We start from the raw sequence: 14,734 nt of genomic DNA, 5'->3' as shown, positions 1-14,734 counted from the left end.
CCTAGCGGATCTCAAGATACGTTTTGATCTGAATCTGGGTAAGTACACTCTGCCTAAACAGTACTTGCTGTATGTAGACACGGACAACAGGCTGCAGTACACGCACAAGAGTATGTACAATAACAGGTCACATCAGAACGCATGCAATTTTTATTTGATCATAAAATAAAATAACAACTGTTAACAGTATAATAATTTATATAAATATTAATTTTCAAATATATATATATATACACATTCAATGCGTACTGTACATACAAAGCGTTTACATAGTATATCTTAGTTGCATACTTTTGTCATGTGATAGCTACTGGCACGTGTAACTTCTAAATCAAAGACTATCATCATCATCATTTATTTATATAGCGCCACTAATTCCGCAGCGCTGTACATCTAGAGCAGTGTTGGCTAACCTGACACACTCCAGGTGTTGTCAAACTACAAGTCCCAGCATACCCTTCCATAATAAGCTGCTACATATTGGCAAAGCATGCTGGGACTTGTAGTTTCACAACACCTGGAGTGCCACAGGTTAGCCAACACTGGTCTAGAGAGTAAAAAGAGATACTGAGAGACGCATTCAATATACAATTTGTACTGTACTGTTGGTCAATACTGAAAAACAAGGACCTTTCCAGGGACATTTCGCAACTATACATTGTTCCTGCCTATGTACTGTTGTTAGTGTAACAGAGGAACTTTGCGAGGCACAATGGCGGATTTAACGGGCCACTAAAAGGGCATTTCCTAATTTGCCTGATATTGCAATTTTTACAAAGAGCAAAATGCCTTGATGTTCACATCACTTTGCTATAAACTAGTTTCAGTGGAGTTCTGTTTGCTCATTCCATGAGAATTTGATGTGCATAAAAGTGTGGACCGGTCAGTCATTAAAAGGAAGTAATAACTATTATTAAAATAATTATTTAAACAAAAATTATATCAATTAAATGATAATTTAACATATTTTTTTATCAGTATACATACTTTAATTCTTTCTTGCATTGACCGATAAACGCAAACTGCTGATTGATTGCTGTGATTTCAGCAAAAATTTTGCACTTAAATAGAATATTTGTAAATGAGACCTTCTGTAATGTCAAGTAAAAGCAACTCTAACGCTTTTTTTTCAATTAATTACAAATACAACACAGAGAGTAAGTGAGCACAAAAACGTTTTTCCCCTTTGTTAACGTGCAGCTAAATAAACTCTGGAGCAGCCAGTTGTCTTTGGAGATCACGTAATTAAATGACTGGCATCCACATGTGTACAATTAAAGTGTTTCAATTGACTTCAAAATAAATACACCTGTCCGTGGGCCCTTAGTTGGGTAGTGCATTTCCAAACAAGAGCTTCATCATAAAGATCAAAGAACATTCAAAGCAAATCCGAGAAAAGGTTTTTGAAAAGCATCAATCAGAGGAAGAAGATTGCAAAGCCTTTTAATGCCCGTTGGAACACTGTCAGGTCCATCATACAAAGAAAATTTGAGAGAATATGACACAGCTGTGAAGTTCTCTATAACAGCTACCAACAGGTCATGTTTTCAGGATTTCTGTCTCTAGAAACTAGTGGGATAATTACTGAGCCAGCCAAATAGATTAACTCACCTGTGCATGATTAAAGAGATCCTGAAAACATGAACTGTTGGTAGCTTTTGAGGACTGAGTTTGGGCACCTTTGTTCTAACCTGAGCAACCTAGAAAAGAGTTAAAACGTTTATTTAATGAAAACTCCACCCTGAAGAGTTCCATTCACAATCTGCAGGATTTTTCCTAACAAGTAAAATATTTTAAGACTATAATTCCCACATCTCCCAACTTAGAGGGAACAGTGCGTGTGAGACCCACAACTGGAGGAGGATTTTTATAGTCTCACGACACTAAGAGTGAACTTTTTTTGGCCTCAATGCTAGGGCCTATATTTGGTACAAGCCTAACACTGTGCATCATCCCAACAACGCTATACCTGACGTGAAGCATAGAGGCAGGAGCACATTGTTATAGGGAAGGCTTCTTGACAAATTGTCAGAAAAGAGGACAAAACGGATAGACCAAGATAAAGACAAATCGCAGCAGAAAACCTGCTGCAGAATTTGGGAGCAGATGTATATTCAAGCAGGACAGTGACACAAAGAATATAACAAAGACCACACTGAAGTGGTTTAATTACAAAAACAAATCAGTGGCCTGGAGTGGTCCAGTCAAATCCCAAATTATAATCCTATTGAGAAGCTGTGTAAGGATTTATAAATTGCTGTTCACCAACGGTCCCCAGCCAACCTGATGGAACCAAGGCACTATTACAATAGAGAAAGGGTGAATTTACAGTGTGCAGATGTTGAAAGCCGGTAGAGACTTGCCAAAAAAGACTAGCAACTGTAATTGCAGCTAAATGCACTTCTAACATATATTAAATCAAGTGTGAATATTTATTTAATCAATTATTGTGTTAATTTGCAATTAAGAAAAAAAGCTTTACCTTTTTTTTTTTTGTAATTCTCATTTTGATTTTGATGATGCAAGAAAATAAAATGTGAAAAATACCGAAGGGAGTGATTAAATTTTATAGCAACGGTATACAGTTTACTGCACATTGAGACACCTTAGACAGAGATGCAGCTTGTTAAAATCCATCAGCGTATAAACATATAAAAGTGATGTCCTTTGTATATATGGATTACACGCACAGAAAGACATTTAAACAGACAGAGACAAGCTCACACAAACACAGGTGGACTCTGCCAAACACACACTGACAAACACCCAGCTACAGACATTCACACACAGACACTGTGAGCGCTGACATCTGTGTGTTTAAAAGAGGACATACCTACTGTCTACATAAATATACTATTTCCAGGGGTTAGGAGGGGACCCTTTGTAGTCAGGAAGAATTTAAAGACACTGACATGGCAGTAAAGGGGTTAACATAGGCTCCATGTCACATAATAGAATATGTACACTGGAATACACATATGCCTGCTAATATACTACTGCCTGCAACACTATTAGTATCATCATCATCATCATAATTTATTTATATAGCGCCACTAATTTCGCAGCACTGTACAGAGAACTCACTCACATCAGTCCCTGCCCCATTAGAGCTTACAGTCTAACCTCCCTAACATACATACACACACACACACAGACTAGGGTCAATTTTGATACAAGCCAGTTAACCTACCAATATGTGTTTGGATTGTGGGAGGAAACCGAAGCACCCGGAGGAAACCCATGCAAACATGGGGAGAACATACAAACCCCACACAGATAAGGCCATTGTCGGGAATCAAACTGCGCTGTGAGGCAGAAGTGCTAACCACTTAGCCACCGTGCTGCCCGATCAAAGACAATCTTCCAAGAAGACCTCTGACCTCTGTTACTTTTGGGGGGTAAATTTATCAAGCTACGTGTTTGAAAAAGTGGAGATGTTGCCTATAGCAACCAAGCAGATTCTAGTTATCCTTTATTGAGTACATTCTACAAAATGACAGCTAGAATCTGATTGATTACTATTGGCAACGTCTTCACTTTTTCAAACCCGCAACTTGACAAATTTACCCCTTGTGTAGTATAATACCAGGGCAATACAGGTGATTTTGTCCCACAAACAAATGCACGTGACCATGGGGCAAAACCTCATGAGATTAGTCTCTTAATAGTGTTAACACATTGCCCTGCATTGGCCAACCTCCTCGTGTCACGTTATTCTGCAGCTGGCGGGTGAAATCACATCATGATGTGACACAATCAGACAGGATCATAGGGAGCCATGTTTTATGAACAGATTAATCTCATCAGCGGACTGTCATATGCGACCCATCGCGGGTCAAAATTGTTTATGTATCCTAAGTGCAGTGCTTGGTTGAAAATGTAGAAATAATACAATAAAGTTGATCGGCTTTATTCAGTTAGTAAGCAGCTAGGTAGGTGTGTGTTTGCCCGCTACTTACCATGAAAACAATGGATTTTAAAGAGAACTTTAGCTTATATCTACTAGTAGACTCCAAATAATACACCTATGGGCAATACTGGAGGTAACGTTTGTACAGTGCCAGCAATAAACAAGACAGACCTTTTGATATTTCTGAAGTGCCAGCCATGCACCCTTCTCCTCTGTGTGAGCGCGACTGCGGCCATCTTATGTGCACAAGGCATGCAAGTACACATAATGAACGCAAGCCTGCACAATCACATGACTACGAATATGTTTACCATTAATGCATGAGAAGTGCTTGGTAGTGAGTAGATTATTATGAATATTCTCATGACTGCCTCCATTCTGTGTAGTCGGGGGATGGATCGTTTGAAATGATTGTTTAGAGTCAGCGTCAGTATATATTCATGGCAATGGCCTTATCTGTGTGGAGTTTGTATGTTCTCCCTGTGTTTGCGTGGGTTTCCTCCGGGTGCTCCGGTTTCCTCCCACACTCCAAAAACATACTAGTAGGTTAATTGGCTGCTATCAAAAATTGACCCTAGTCTCTACCTGTCTGTATGAGTCTGTCTGTTAGTGTGTGTCTATATTAGGGAATTTAGACTGTAAGCTCCAATGGGGCAGGGACAGATGTGAATGAGTTCTCTGTACAGCGCTGCGGAATCAGTGGCGCTATATAAATAGATGATGATGATGATGATGATGATATTTGCCGAATGTTGTCCGTGAAGCCATATTTAGAAGGAATTATACCGATAAGTCATTTAATGTATCTATGTAGTAGTTCTCTGTAGCCACATTTATAGTATGATGGAATAAGCACCAATTCTCTGTTTGTTTGTCCTCAGCCTGCACTTGCAACCTGCACGCCCGTCGATGTCGCTTTAACATGGAACTGTACAAGCTGTCGGGGAGGAAGAGCGGCGGGGTGTGCCTGAACTGCAGACACAATACGGCAGGCAGGCACTGCCACTACTGCAAGGAGGGCTTCTACCGGGATGTCAGCCGAGCTATCACAGATAGGAGAGCGTGCAAAGGTAAGGCAGGTGTCTGAGCTGCTTAGGGTATGTACTTCAGGTAGGTACACCTGGGCAGTTTACATTTGCTAAACACATATAACTGCTAAAACAAAAAAGTTTCAATAGTTGTGTGTTAGTAAACATTATGGCGTTTACTGCATGACATTTAATCAAAGTGCATTGTAAACACCGCTAAATGCATTCAATAAATGCATCTAACTAATAGATGTGTATGTGCTTTAGCAGACAGACTGAAATTGCTTGGACCCTGTGCCTTGATTGTAACCAGGACGGTGAAAAACACCAGAGATGGTCTGCTGAAAAAGTGTGCCTAAAACTATATAACAGGTCCCATGGGTGATGAGGGACAGTTATTAAAGTAATAAGCACCCTGGAAAAAAATGACTGTAGAAGCTCACAGTGAGTAATATAACTGGGGATTGGGTTCTTCACAGCACCAACTGGTTCAGTGAGAGGCCCAGCAGATTATAAAGTAGCCCCCCCCCCCCCCTCCACATCCCTAGTGGGGACTAACTAAGAATTTAGTTACAGTCCTTCAATGTCACCAAGCTCTATTCCTGAACCCGCCTGTAGTAGTGTGGGACTGTGGACAAATAAAACACACCAACACACTTACAAACTATTTACCACTATTGCAAATGACAAATAGGCAGCCTATACTGGTTTATATTATTTACATAAATTGCTGAAAGCCTCCGTGCTGACCTCTCAGAAATAGGGTGGTAGCGTCATTGCTGACAGCAGCAGATTGTAAACAATAATGAAGATTCTTTGCTCTGATTTAACATTTAAAACATTTGAGGTGTGAACAGATAAAATAGTGTAAAGTCTGTGTAAGAGCTTAGCTTTTATCAGAGCTGTTTATTAATTCAGATCAAGTCAGCGACTTGGTAAGGAACACATTTCTCAGAAATATGTCCGAATCTGGGCAGCAGTTAATAAATGGTTTCCTCTATATACAGCGGTTTAGACAAGAAAGAGAAAGGAGGACAGCTCACTTCAATCTGTACGATAACGTACTGAAAACATTTTAAGTTTAGTTAATGAAAAGTAATGTGTAATTTGATTGGAGGTGAAGGGCAGAGTTTGATAGATCACTGAAGTTATAGAGTTTTGAATGTTTTTAATAAGATGGTTGAGGGTAATGATACCAGTAGTTTACTGGGTTGAAGTATTGTCCGTCAGCAGATAAAGGTTAACCTAAGCTAATGGCGTTTTAAAAGCTATGAAAGAAAAATGTATCATATTATCTCTAACATTGGGAGCTCAGCATATGGATACAGTTAGTTTTAGGTTTCTGTATATATATATATACGAATATTTTTACTTTCAACATACACATAAAGGTTTTATGGGGACAACGGAATTGGGAAATGATATGAGTTTCAGTTTAGGTTTACCAGGTCAGCTGCTAAAAACTAAAATATGTTTTGATTAAATGAGAGCGACACAGCCAGACATGATTTCCTGCCCATCCTGTACAGATCTGTGCAGTGATTTATACAGAAATCTTCTCAGGTAAATAACATCTCCCCTTACTCTGCTGGTGCCTAACTATATACAACTGACTTGTGTAAGCGCTCACTCATCAAATGATTGACTTAACCTTTTTAGTCCGTTTATAAAATCCAATAAAACGATACAATGCGCTTTGGTACGATAAAACATGATGGTGGGAGCGAACACACTAATGCGATATCGGACCTAACGGTCGTTTATCGTGTGATTGGCAAGATTATTGGGTGAAAAATCTGTAGTGTGTACCCAGCTTTAGAGTTAAACTAACCTGTTTCTGCTACCAGGAAGCTGGGGGGTGTATGCATGGAAACCTTATTCAGAATATAATTAATACCTATAGTCACCATATCACCAGTACACTTCCCACTCCCACTTGTACATATGCACAGGTGAGAAGGTCTCACCTGGAGGTTTTCAACAGTGTGTTACACTAGCCAATCATAAACAAGAATTCACATCAAAGTAATTGGCAGCACCCAGTGTGGAGGGGGTAATATATTTTGTTATTCAATACCAGTCAGGATAAGCCTTATCCCCACACTAGATGCTGTTAATTATCTTGTGCTTCAATAGGCAAGCGTAAAAGACTGTATCTACCTATGCACAGCCATGTTCAGACAGGGAGATCCTGAAAACCTGCATTCTTGGCAGATATGCCCTGACCTAATGCATACTGGACTAATGCTATACGGCTGTAATAGCACCTGTGCTGTAATCTAGCTTTGTCTGAGAAATCCTTTCTCCCTCAGCACTGAATAATTTCCTCTAATCTACATTATAGGGTTATGTCTCCTTTATTTCAGTTCCTCAAATTCAGATTTGAACCCTAGATTCCGCCGGGCACCTCAATCCTCTAGGTTTATTCACTTTATATATTTTTTTTTTAAGCTTCCTAACACGTTCCTTTTTCCACTGTTAAAGTTGAAAAAAATCCTGGAAAGAATTTCCCTCTCTCTCTCCTTTTTTTTTTTTCCTGTCCCATAACAAGGTGGCAATTAGTTTCTCCTAATGAGGCCTAACGCGCCCCTCCCCCCCTCTCCTCCTTTTCTTTTGCCAGTTAGCTATTGGCTAAATGACTCTACCAGCTGTGATTTTCCCCATTTGGGTTAAATTCCTCCCATTTTTCACACGGAAAATACAGCTCTGTCTTCTAAACAGCTGCAGCTGAGGTAGTCGCTGGGAGGGGGAGTTACAGACAGCTGTTTAAAGGGTCTTCGCCTTTATAATACTTTGTCCTTCATACTATGCTCCTTGGGACACGTTAATTTTGTCTTCAACCATAGAGATTAAACTATTTTTAATTTTTTTACATCAAACAAGAGTTTAGGGATTATGTATATTGTATTATTAAACTCAAACTGAACCGCTGTAGCCAGTAGCAGACAGTAATGCTACTTAGCCATAGATAACTCCAGTTCATGATACCAGGTGATGATTTCATGGTTTCCCTGCTTGAACTCTGTTAACTTGGCCAAGAGCTAAGTCATTTCATGAAATATTCCTGCAGTGATACCTGAGGATGTCAACATTGCAGTCCTTGTAGTAGATCCACACTGGGATGCAATGGGTAGATTTAGTGGGGTCATTATTTTTCTATCTTGTGTTTTTATTGAACTGTTTTCCAAACAACAGGAAATAAATAAATAAATAAATGGAAACTCTGTAAATCCCATTGAGATGCAACACATGAACATTTATTAGTGGATGTTCTTAAGACAAATATTAAAAAAAGAGGGATTTTTCTTTCCAAAAGTGCAAATATTCAAGTGTAAAGGAAAAGATGAAGGAAAGGGAAGAAGTTATATAATATAGCAGTTTTATTTGTTATTAAGACATTTTATTAACTGTTCCACAACAGAGTAAGAGCCCATTCCCACATTGCATTCTACAAATCATATTACAGGAACACAACAGAATGAAGCCTTTGTAGATGTATTCACAAAATGTTGCCCTGTAGTTTTGAAATACTATTGTCCGCTGCTTCAATGTGTGTTTCAGTAGACTTTTTTTTTTTAATAGAACACACCTAAATTGATTTGAAGTACAGTCCAATTAAGCAAAACATTCTGCGCTAGGCTGTGTAAGAGATATATCAAAGCAGCTGATAAACAAGGGGCCAATTGCTAATTGCCACAAAAACTACAACAAGCTCAAAAAGACACAGCGCTAGAATACTATTTATTAGTTGATAAATTGTATGGCAAAAAACCAGGGCAGAAACCAAGAATATATAAAAAATTATTGCTATAATACACAAAATACATAATAAAAAACAATGATATGGTATGAGCTTGATAGACAAAAAACTCCTATATATAAGTAATAGTGAAAGAAAGTCACCCTTTCAGGCAAAAAAGCCATACAATTTATCAACTAAATAGTATTCTAGTGCTGTGTCTTTTTGAGTTTGTTGAAGTACAGTCCAAAGTATTTGTACAGGCTTTTCAGATAAGTTTAGGTGCATTTCTAGCCATATGTATTGAGGGTATAAACGAGGTGGTTGGAATATCCTCTCACTATCTCAATTAAAAATATTTGACAGTGTAAATTTACCAACCAATACCTGGCTTCCCTCTGATCCGTAATTATAACTGTGAGAACTATAAGGGTAAAGATTAGGGTGTTACATGTACATATATATGGACAATGCTAACCTAAATCTTGATTGAACACTTCCTGTTTCTGTAAAATATTTAAGTACAGATAAGACTGCCTTTGGTTGTCACACTCACTGCTATCAGTACCATGGACAGGACACTGGGCAAGATCATGTATGGTACATCTGTGTTTGTTACATTTCTAGTCTGTTTCCAACACGTTATTCAGTATGTTTACTCACAGTTCCATTCGTTTGTCATTAAAACAGATTGGCATTGTATGTAGCACCAGTCAGTGGCACTGTGCTCTATGACACTTGGTAAATCTATAATCGTCACAAATGTAGTTCATGGAAATTATCTGTGACAATAGCAGAGTTGCCTCTGGTTGGGGATGCATCCATCTAACGTCACACATTAAACATTATGGACTGTGGTACATTTTGCAGATGTCACTTAGAAATGGATGAAAGCTTCCCACAGACAACATACATAACAGTGCACCTGCATATATATTTAAAGCTCACATACCAAGAATTTACATTCTCTTATTTCATAGCATATACTGCTAATCTATCAGATCTGGATTGTGTATTATCTAATTTCTTAACTTGTTTTATTTAAAGGGACCCACAATAATAATAGAAATGTCTCTGAATATTCTAAAGTAAACCCAGTCTCCAAAGTTTAGTTATCTGGGGATATGATATTTAAGATAACTGGCAGGTCCCCTGTGTCCTGCATGCTAGTGCCCCAGCTCCACTGGCTCCTGCGGGCTACCACTGGTGGAAAATTCGCTGCCTCTATGAAAAAAGTCTGGGTTGGCAGCAATGAAGAGAGTCCTGCTGCAGCCTACTTGGGGGTAAATGTATCAAGCTGAGAGTTTTCCGGCGGGTTTGAAAAACCAATCAGATTCTAGTTATCATTTATTTAGAACATTCTACAAAATGACAGCTAGAATCTGATTGGTTGCTATAGGCAACATCTCCACTTTTCAAAATCGCCAGAAAACTCTCAGCTTGATACATTTACCCCTTGCTCTCTTGACCTGTCTACTTACAGCTGTGCAATACACTGTGAGAAGAGGCTGCAGAGCACAAAATGTTGGGGGACCTGTTTGATATCCTGAATGGTTTACTCTAGGTCACTAAGCTTTGGGGACCAGAATTTCCTTAGGCGTATTCCTCACTAAACTGAATTTTCATCTTTGGGTAGAAATCATATAACGAAGTCCCTTTCATGCTGGCATTCTGTTGCCTAACTCCATTGGCTGCTTTAAGCTGATGAAAGGGAGATAACACCAATGGGGTAGAGTTATCAACCCTTTCAAAAAGGAAAAGTGGAGGTGTTGCCCATAGCAACAGATCAGATTCTAGCTATCATTTTCAAGAATGTACTAGATAAATGATAGCTAGAATCTGATTGGTTGCTATGGGCAACACCTCCACTTTTTCTTTTTAGAAGGTTTGATAAATCTACCTCCGTGTGGGGATGACAGTAACACCTCAATATTGTGTCATACAGCCATTCTAGTTACCAGAGCTCAACTGTATATAATTTAACAGAATATATTAAAACAAACACTGAAATATTGATGACAGGGCTTTAGTAAACATGCCTGTAATGAAGTGAGTGATTCTATCTCCAATTCAACAATTAGCACATATCCTACATTATGATTTAACACTTGTAGCTGAGGATTCTGGGACAATAAACCACCTGAGATGTCTGTACAGTAAAGATTGGCATTTCCCTGAAGATGCTCCTGCTGCGAGGTGTCAGAGATTAAATCTCTTCACAGACGGAAAGAACAGTGTTATTGTTATTATCCAATTATAGTTGGCTAAACTAAACTCTCATAATAAGTGGGAAGACGCCCACTAAGATAAGAAGCGACAACCGCAGCCTTATTAACTCATTACAAAATTATAGCCTTGGAGAATAGGAACTGGCCAATTTTACTCTGATACCTCCTCCTTCGGGGATAACCCTGTATAGTACAAAGCTTCCAAATCTTGTGGGTCTCTTTATTATGTGTGCGGAGGATTCCAGACCTTTCCTCTGGCATATCCTGGATATTAGTCCTTTCTATCATCCGAGGTTTTATATTCCCAGGTTACATCTATTTATAGCAGGTGCGGATAAAAACTCTGTTGGTTCTCTGGTACACTTCCTAGCCCCCAGTTTTTATTTTCCCTGACAAGCTTGCAAAGATTTCACTGTATAGATGAGTTAGCCCAACAGACAATAATACGGTGTGAATAGATCCATCCTAACCTGTCTACCAGCCCCGTAACCGCCCCACCACCAACCCACACAAACACCTCCACAAATTGTAAGCCCTGGGAACTTGTTGCATAGGGAATAATCCGTGCATGGTTTGAACAACTCCTGTAGTGGTTCAGGTCCCATATTTTACTGTTTATCTGGTTGACATATTTAGTGTAGCTTTGATTCAGGGAACACACACAAGTTCAAGACTTCCTACATTATGCAAAATACCAGCAGTGAAATAACTTTGTGACGCCATCTCCCAGTACTTTGGCAGTGACTACAAACCCATAAATCTCTGCGGTACTTGTGATCGCCAGCAGTTGAGACATCTTCAGTGAACCCTTTTCCCTCAGTGCAGTTTCACTTAACTTCTTTCAGCAAATGGACGGCAACATCAGTTGTGGTTTATGATAGTTACTAGACCACTGGTGAGGTCTCGGCTATGGTTTTGTTCGGAAAAGGATGGTGTTCTATTTATGTCTCTCAATCATGAATCCTTATAATGGGTTAAGCAGATTGCACTTAACCAGTCACAAGCTCTCTGCAATAATATCCACTGCCCAGAAACATAGTTTTTTTGACTTAGCAGCTTTGATCCCATAATATCTATACTTGTATACATATGATTTTGTATATGCATGCACATTTTTTACATAGCGCCGTGTATATTTGATGTTACGCCCTATGCCCACATTCTGGAAAGTGTTGTGCAATATATTTCTTATTGGATAGTATCCAAGGTTATTCTTCAAATTTTAAGTAGAACCAGGCTTTAAAAAAAAAAAAAATATTTCAATATGTTATACTAGTGAATGAATTGCACTTTCCTATATTTCCTTAGTCGTCACAACAAGTCTGTTGAATAGCAGCGAGAGACTCCATGAACAACTGGAGAAGTGTAGAAGGTCTGGAAAACCACTATTCCTGTCTAGTAAACGGAACTATGGTGAAGGCTCATCCACTTACACTCTAGCATCAGACCTCTGCGGCCTGGCCGTAATCCCTAGGATAAAAAAAAAAACAGGGTTTGTATTCCCCGTTCCTCCCATTAAACCAAAAAGGTGGCCAATAGAAAAAAGATTTATTTACTAAAGGATTACCTCCACAGCACCGTCTTCAGAAAGCGCCCACACACTTTCCACGCTCCCTGCTACTAACTTAATGCTGGGATACCACATAGCATCATTTAACAAGCAAAGGAATACCGGAGGAATGAGATAAACTTAATGAAACAGAGATGGAGAAGAAGGGAAGGAGATTCCTCCTAGGCGCATATGCTTAAACACCTTGGCACTCCAAGCATTATTACTGAGACATGAGGCGCGTAATGACACTGGCGGGGTATGGAACAGGCTCTAGGTATCGATCTTAGGTGATCCATGCTACATATACTTTTAAAGCAGATACATCTTTCCATTTGTCATGCGGTGGATTCATAGAAAAAAAGGATAAACAATGGTTCCTCTGCTTTGAGAAGTGTAGCCTACAAGACCGGTTTTAAATTGGGTTCATTCCTACAGGCGATTCCATTACAAAATGATAATCCAAAGTCAAATGAAATCAGACTGTTATAGTAAATGCACAATTACAGCTTTGTGTTTGTTGAAAAATGATCGATGTCTTCAGAAACCACTGAATTGTCGATACAACAGTGATTGATTTATGTATTTCTAGTGGTTAGAGATAAAGAAAGGAAATTCAATGTTTACATGCCGAACTGGTCAACATTTTGTGCAGGCTGTTAGACCTGTTGATATACTAAGGGTCAGAGGGCTAATTGGCGGTTCTCTTTCAGCTTGTGACTGCCATCCGGTGGGAGCAGCAGGTAAGACCTGCAACCAGACCACAGGACAATGCCCTTGCAAAGATGGCGTGACTGGTCTAACGTGTAACCGATGTGCCAAGGGATATCAGCAAAGCCGTTCACCAATCGCTCCTTGCATCAGTAAGTACCCTATATGTTACCTTTCATAATTATCTTATGTAAACTTGCTGAATGTTTAATTTCCCTCTGTTTTTCCTGTATGAGACCCATTACATATTCAGTATTCCTCCATCTATTACTAAGTTTCCTAGAATGTGTAGACCTATTCCATTATTATGTATAGTATCCTTTATCTCTATTACCTTTCCTGTCCCTCCAGCTCATGATTTATGCAAACACTGCAGAATTATAAATCATCTTTCCATTTTTTCCCACCCCCAGAAATCCCAGCAGTGGTCCCTACCCCAGCCCTTACCAGCACAGAGGAGCCAGCTGGTAAGTTATACCATCTGCAGGAGGAAGGGGTGGTGCTCTGTTCTAGATAACAACCCCAAAGTAAATGAAATTAGCGGAGTTGCCAGCTCATCATGTCAGGAGGAAGATGGTGGATGCCAGACATTTAAAGCGTGCATCAAAACACTGGGAATTTTTCCCTGCTTTCCGAGACAAGCTGTTCGGAGACAAGTTTTCCAGGCTCGCCGCCAGAGAATATGCCAGGCCGCGGGGGGTGGGAGCATGTGAAGCAAAGGGTTAACTGGCCCTGGCCATTTTCCCGAATTGTATAAAAATTAGAAGTGAAGAAGTGAGTTCAAGGGGGGTAACTGAGTGACTGATGAAGGAAAACAATAGTCATCCTAGACAAAGAATGCCCAAGTTCTGTATTGTCCAATGTCAAGTAAGGATAGTTAGATAGCATAATACAGTGATGTATTGGTCCGCTAACATCCAGTGAGTTTGAAGAGGAGAAAGAGAGCAGCAAATGGGACAGTTAAGAAAGAGACAGGAAGATGGCTGAAATAAAACACAATGAGGCAAAGTCACAAAAAATAGAATTTGTGAAGAATTATAGGGGGAAAATCCATTTTTTTGCTAAACATGGAATTTGCTAATACTTTACAAGTATTTTACTTACAGTCAACTTAGAATGTCAATGTGGTTTACTATAGGTTTACTACAATCTTTTTTAGTAAATTGTCCTATCATTGTTTAAAAAGTTTATTTTATACGTCTATATGAACACGTTTCTCTAATCCTTATTTAATAATGACAAATTCACAAAGAAGAAATAATTTATTTTGTGAATTTGGCCCAGGGAGTGGTAAATATTTGGTGTAATGTTCTTCCATCATTAATAGAATTACATTTTAAATAAATACAGGGACACTGATTTATGTCATTCTATTCTCCCATCTGACCAATTTAACATCAGGGGTAACAAACCTAATGCTGATTAACTGACTCTTGCGTAGCCAAGTGCATGTTTGGTGCTGAAGGGTTAAGAGAGCGTTTGGGGGTCTGTGGAGAAGTCACTGCCCACGTGCGGTTGGATGCTGGAGTACCGAGTACCCGCTACTCTCTGATGATCCTTCTGAGGATC

At 39.2% G+C, this 14,734-nt stretch overlaps 1 protein-coding gene and 1 long non-coding RNA gene across 2 annotated transcripts in view; one reads left to right on the top strand and one right to left on the bottom strand.

Annotated features, from left to right (window-relative positions):
* LOC142097548 (uncharacterized) overlaps nucleotides 1–14,734 on the bottom strand; it is a 221,564-nt gene that overhangs the window by 120,804 nt on the left and 86,026 nt on the right. The gene's annotated exons all lie outside the window — the stretch shown is intronic.
* NTN3 (netrin 3) overlaps nucleotides 1–14,734 on the top strand; it is a 54,628-nt gene that overhangs the window by 28,406 nt on the left and 11,488 nt on the right. Inside the window, exons 3-5 of the mRNA XM_075179466.1 lie at nucleotides 4,792–4,980; nucleotides 13,168–13,317; nucleotides 13,579–13,632. Coding sequence (XP_075035567.1) covers nucleotides 4,792–4,980; nucleotides 13,168–13,317; nucleotides 13,579–13,632 — 393 coding nt within the window. The remainder of the gene's footprint in view (nucleotides 1–4,791; nucleotides 4,981–13,167; nucleotides 13,318–13,578; nucleotides 13,633–14,734) is intronic.

The sequence above is a fragment of the Mixophyes fleayi genome, chromosome 7 (genome assembly GCF_038048845.1).
Source record: "Mixophyes fleayi isolate aMixFle1 chromosome 7, aMixFle1.hap1, whole genome shotgun sequence".
In the NCBI taxonomy this organism is placed as follows: Eukaryota; Metazoa; Chordata; class Amphibia; order Anura; family Limnodynastidae; genus Mixophyes; species Mixophyes fleayi.
This window is presented reverse-complemented; position numbering and strand designations above follow the sequence as displayed.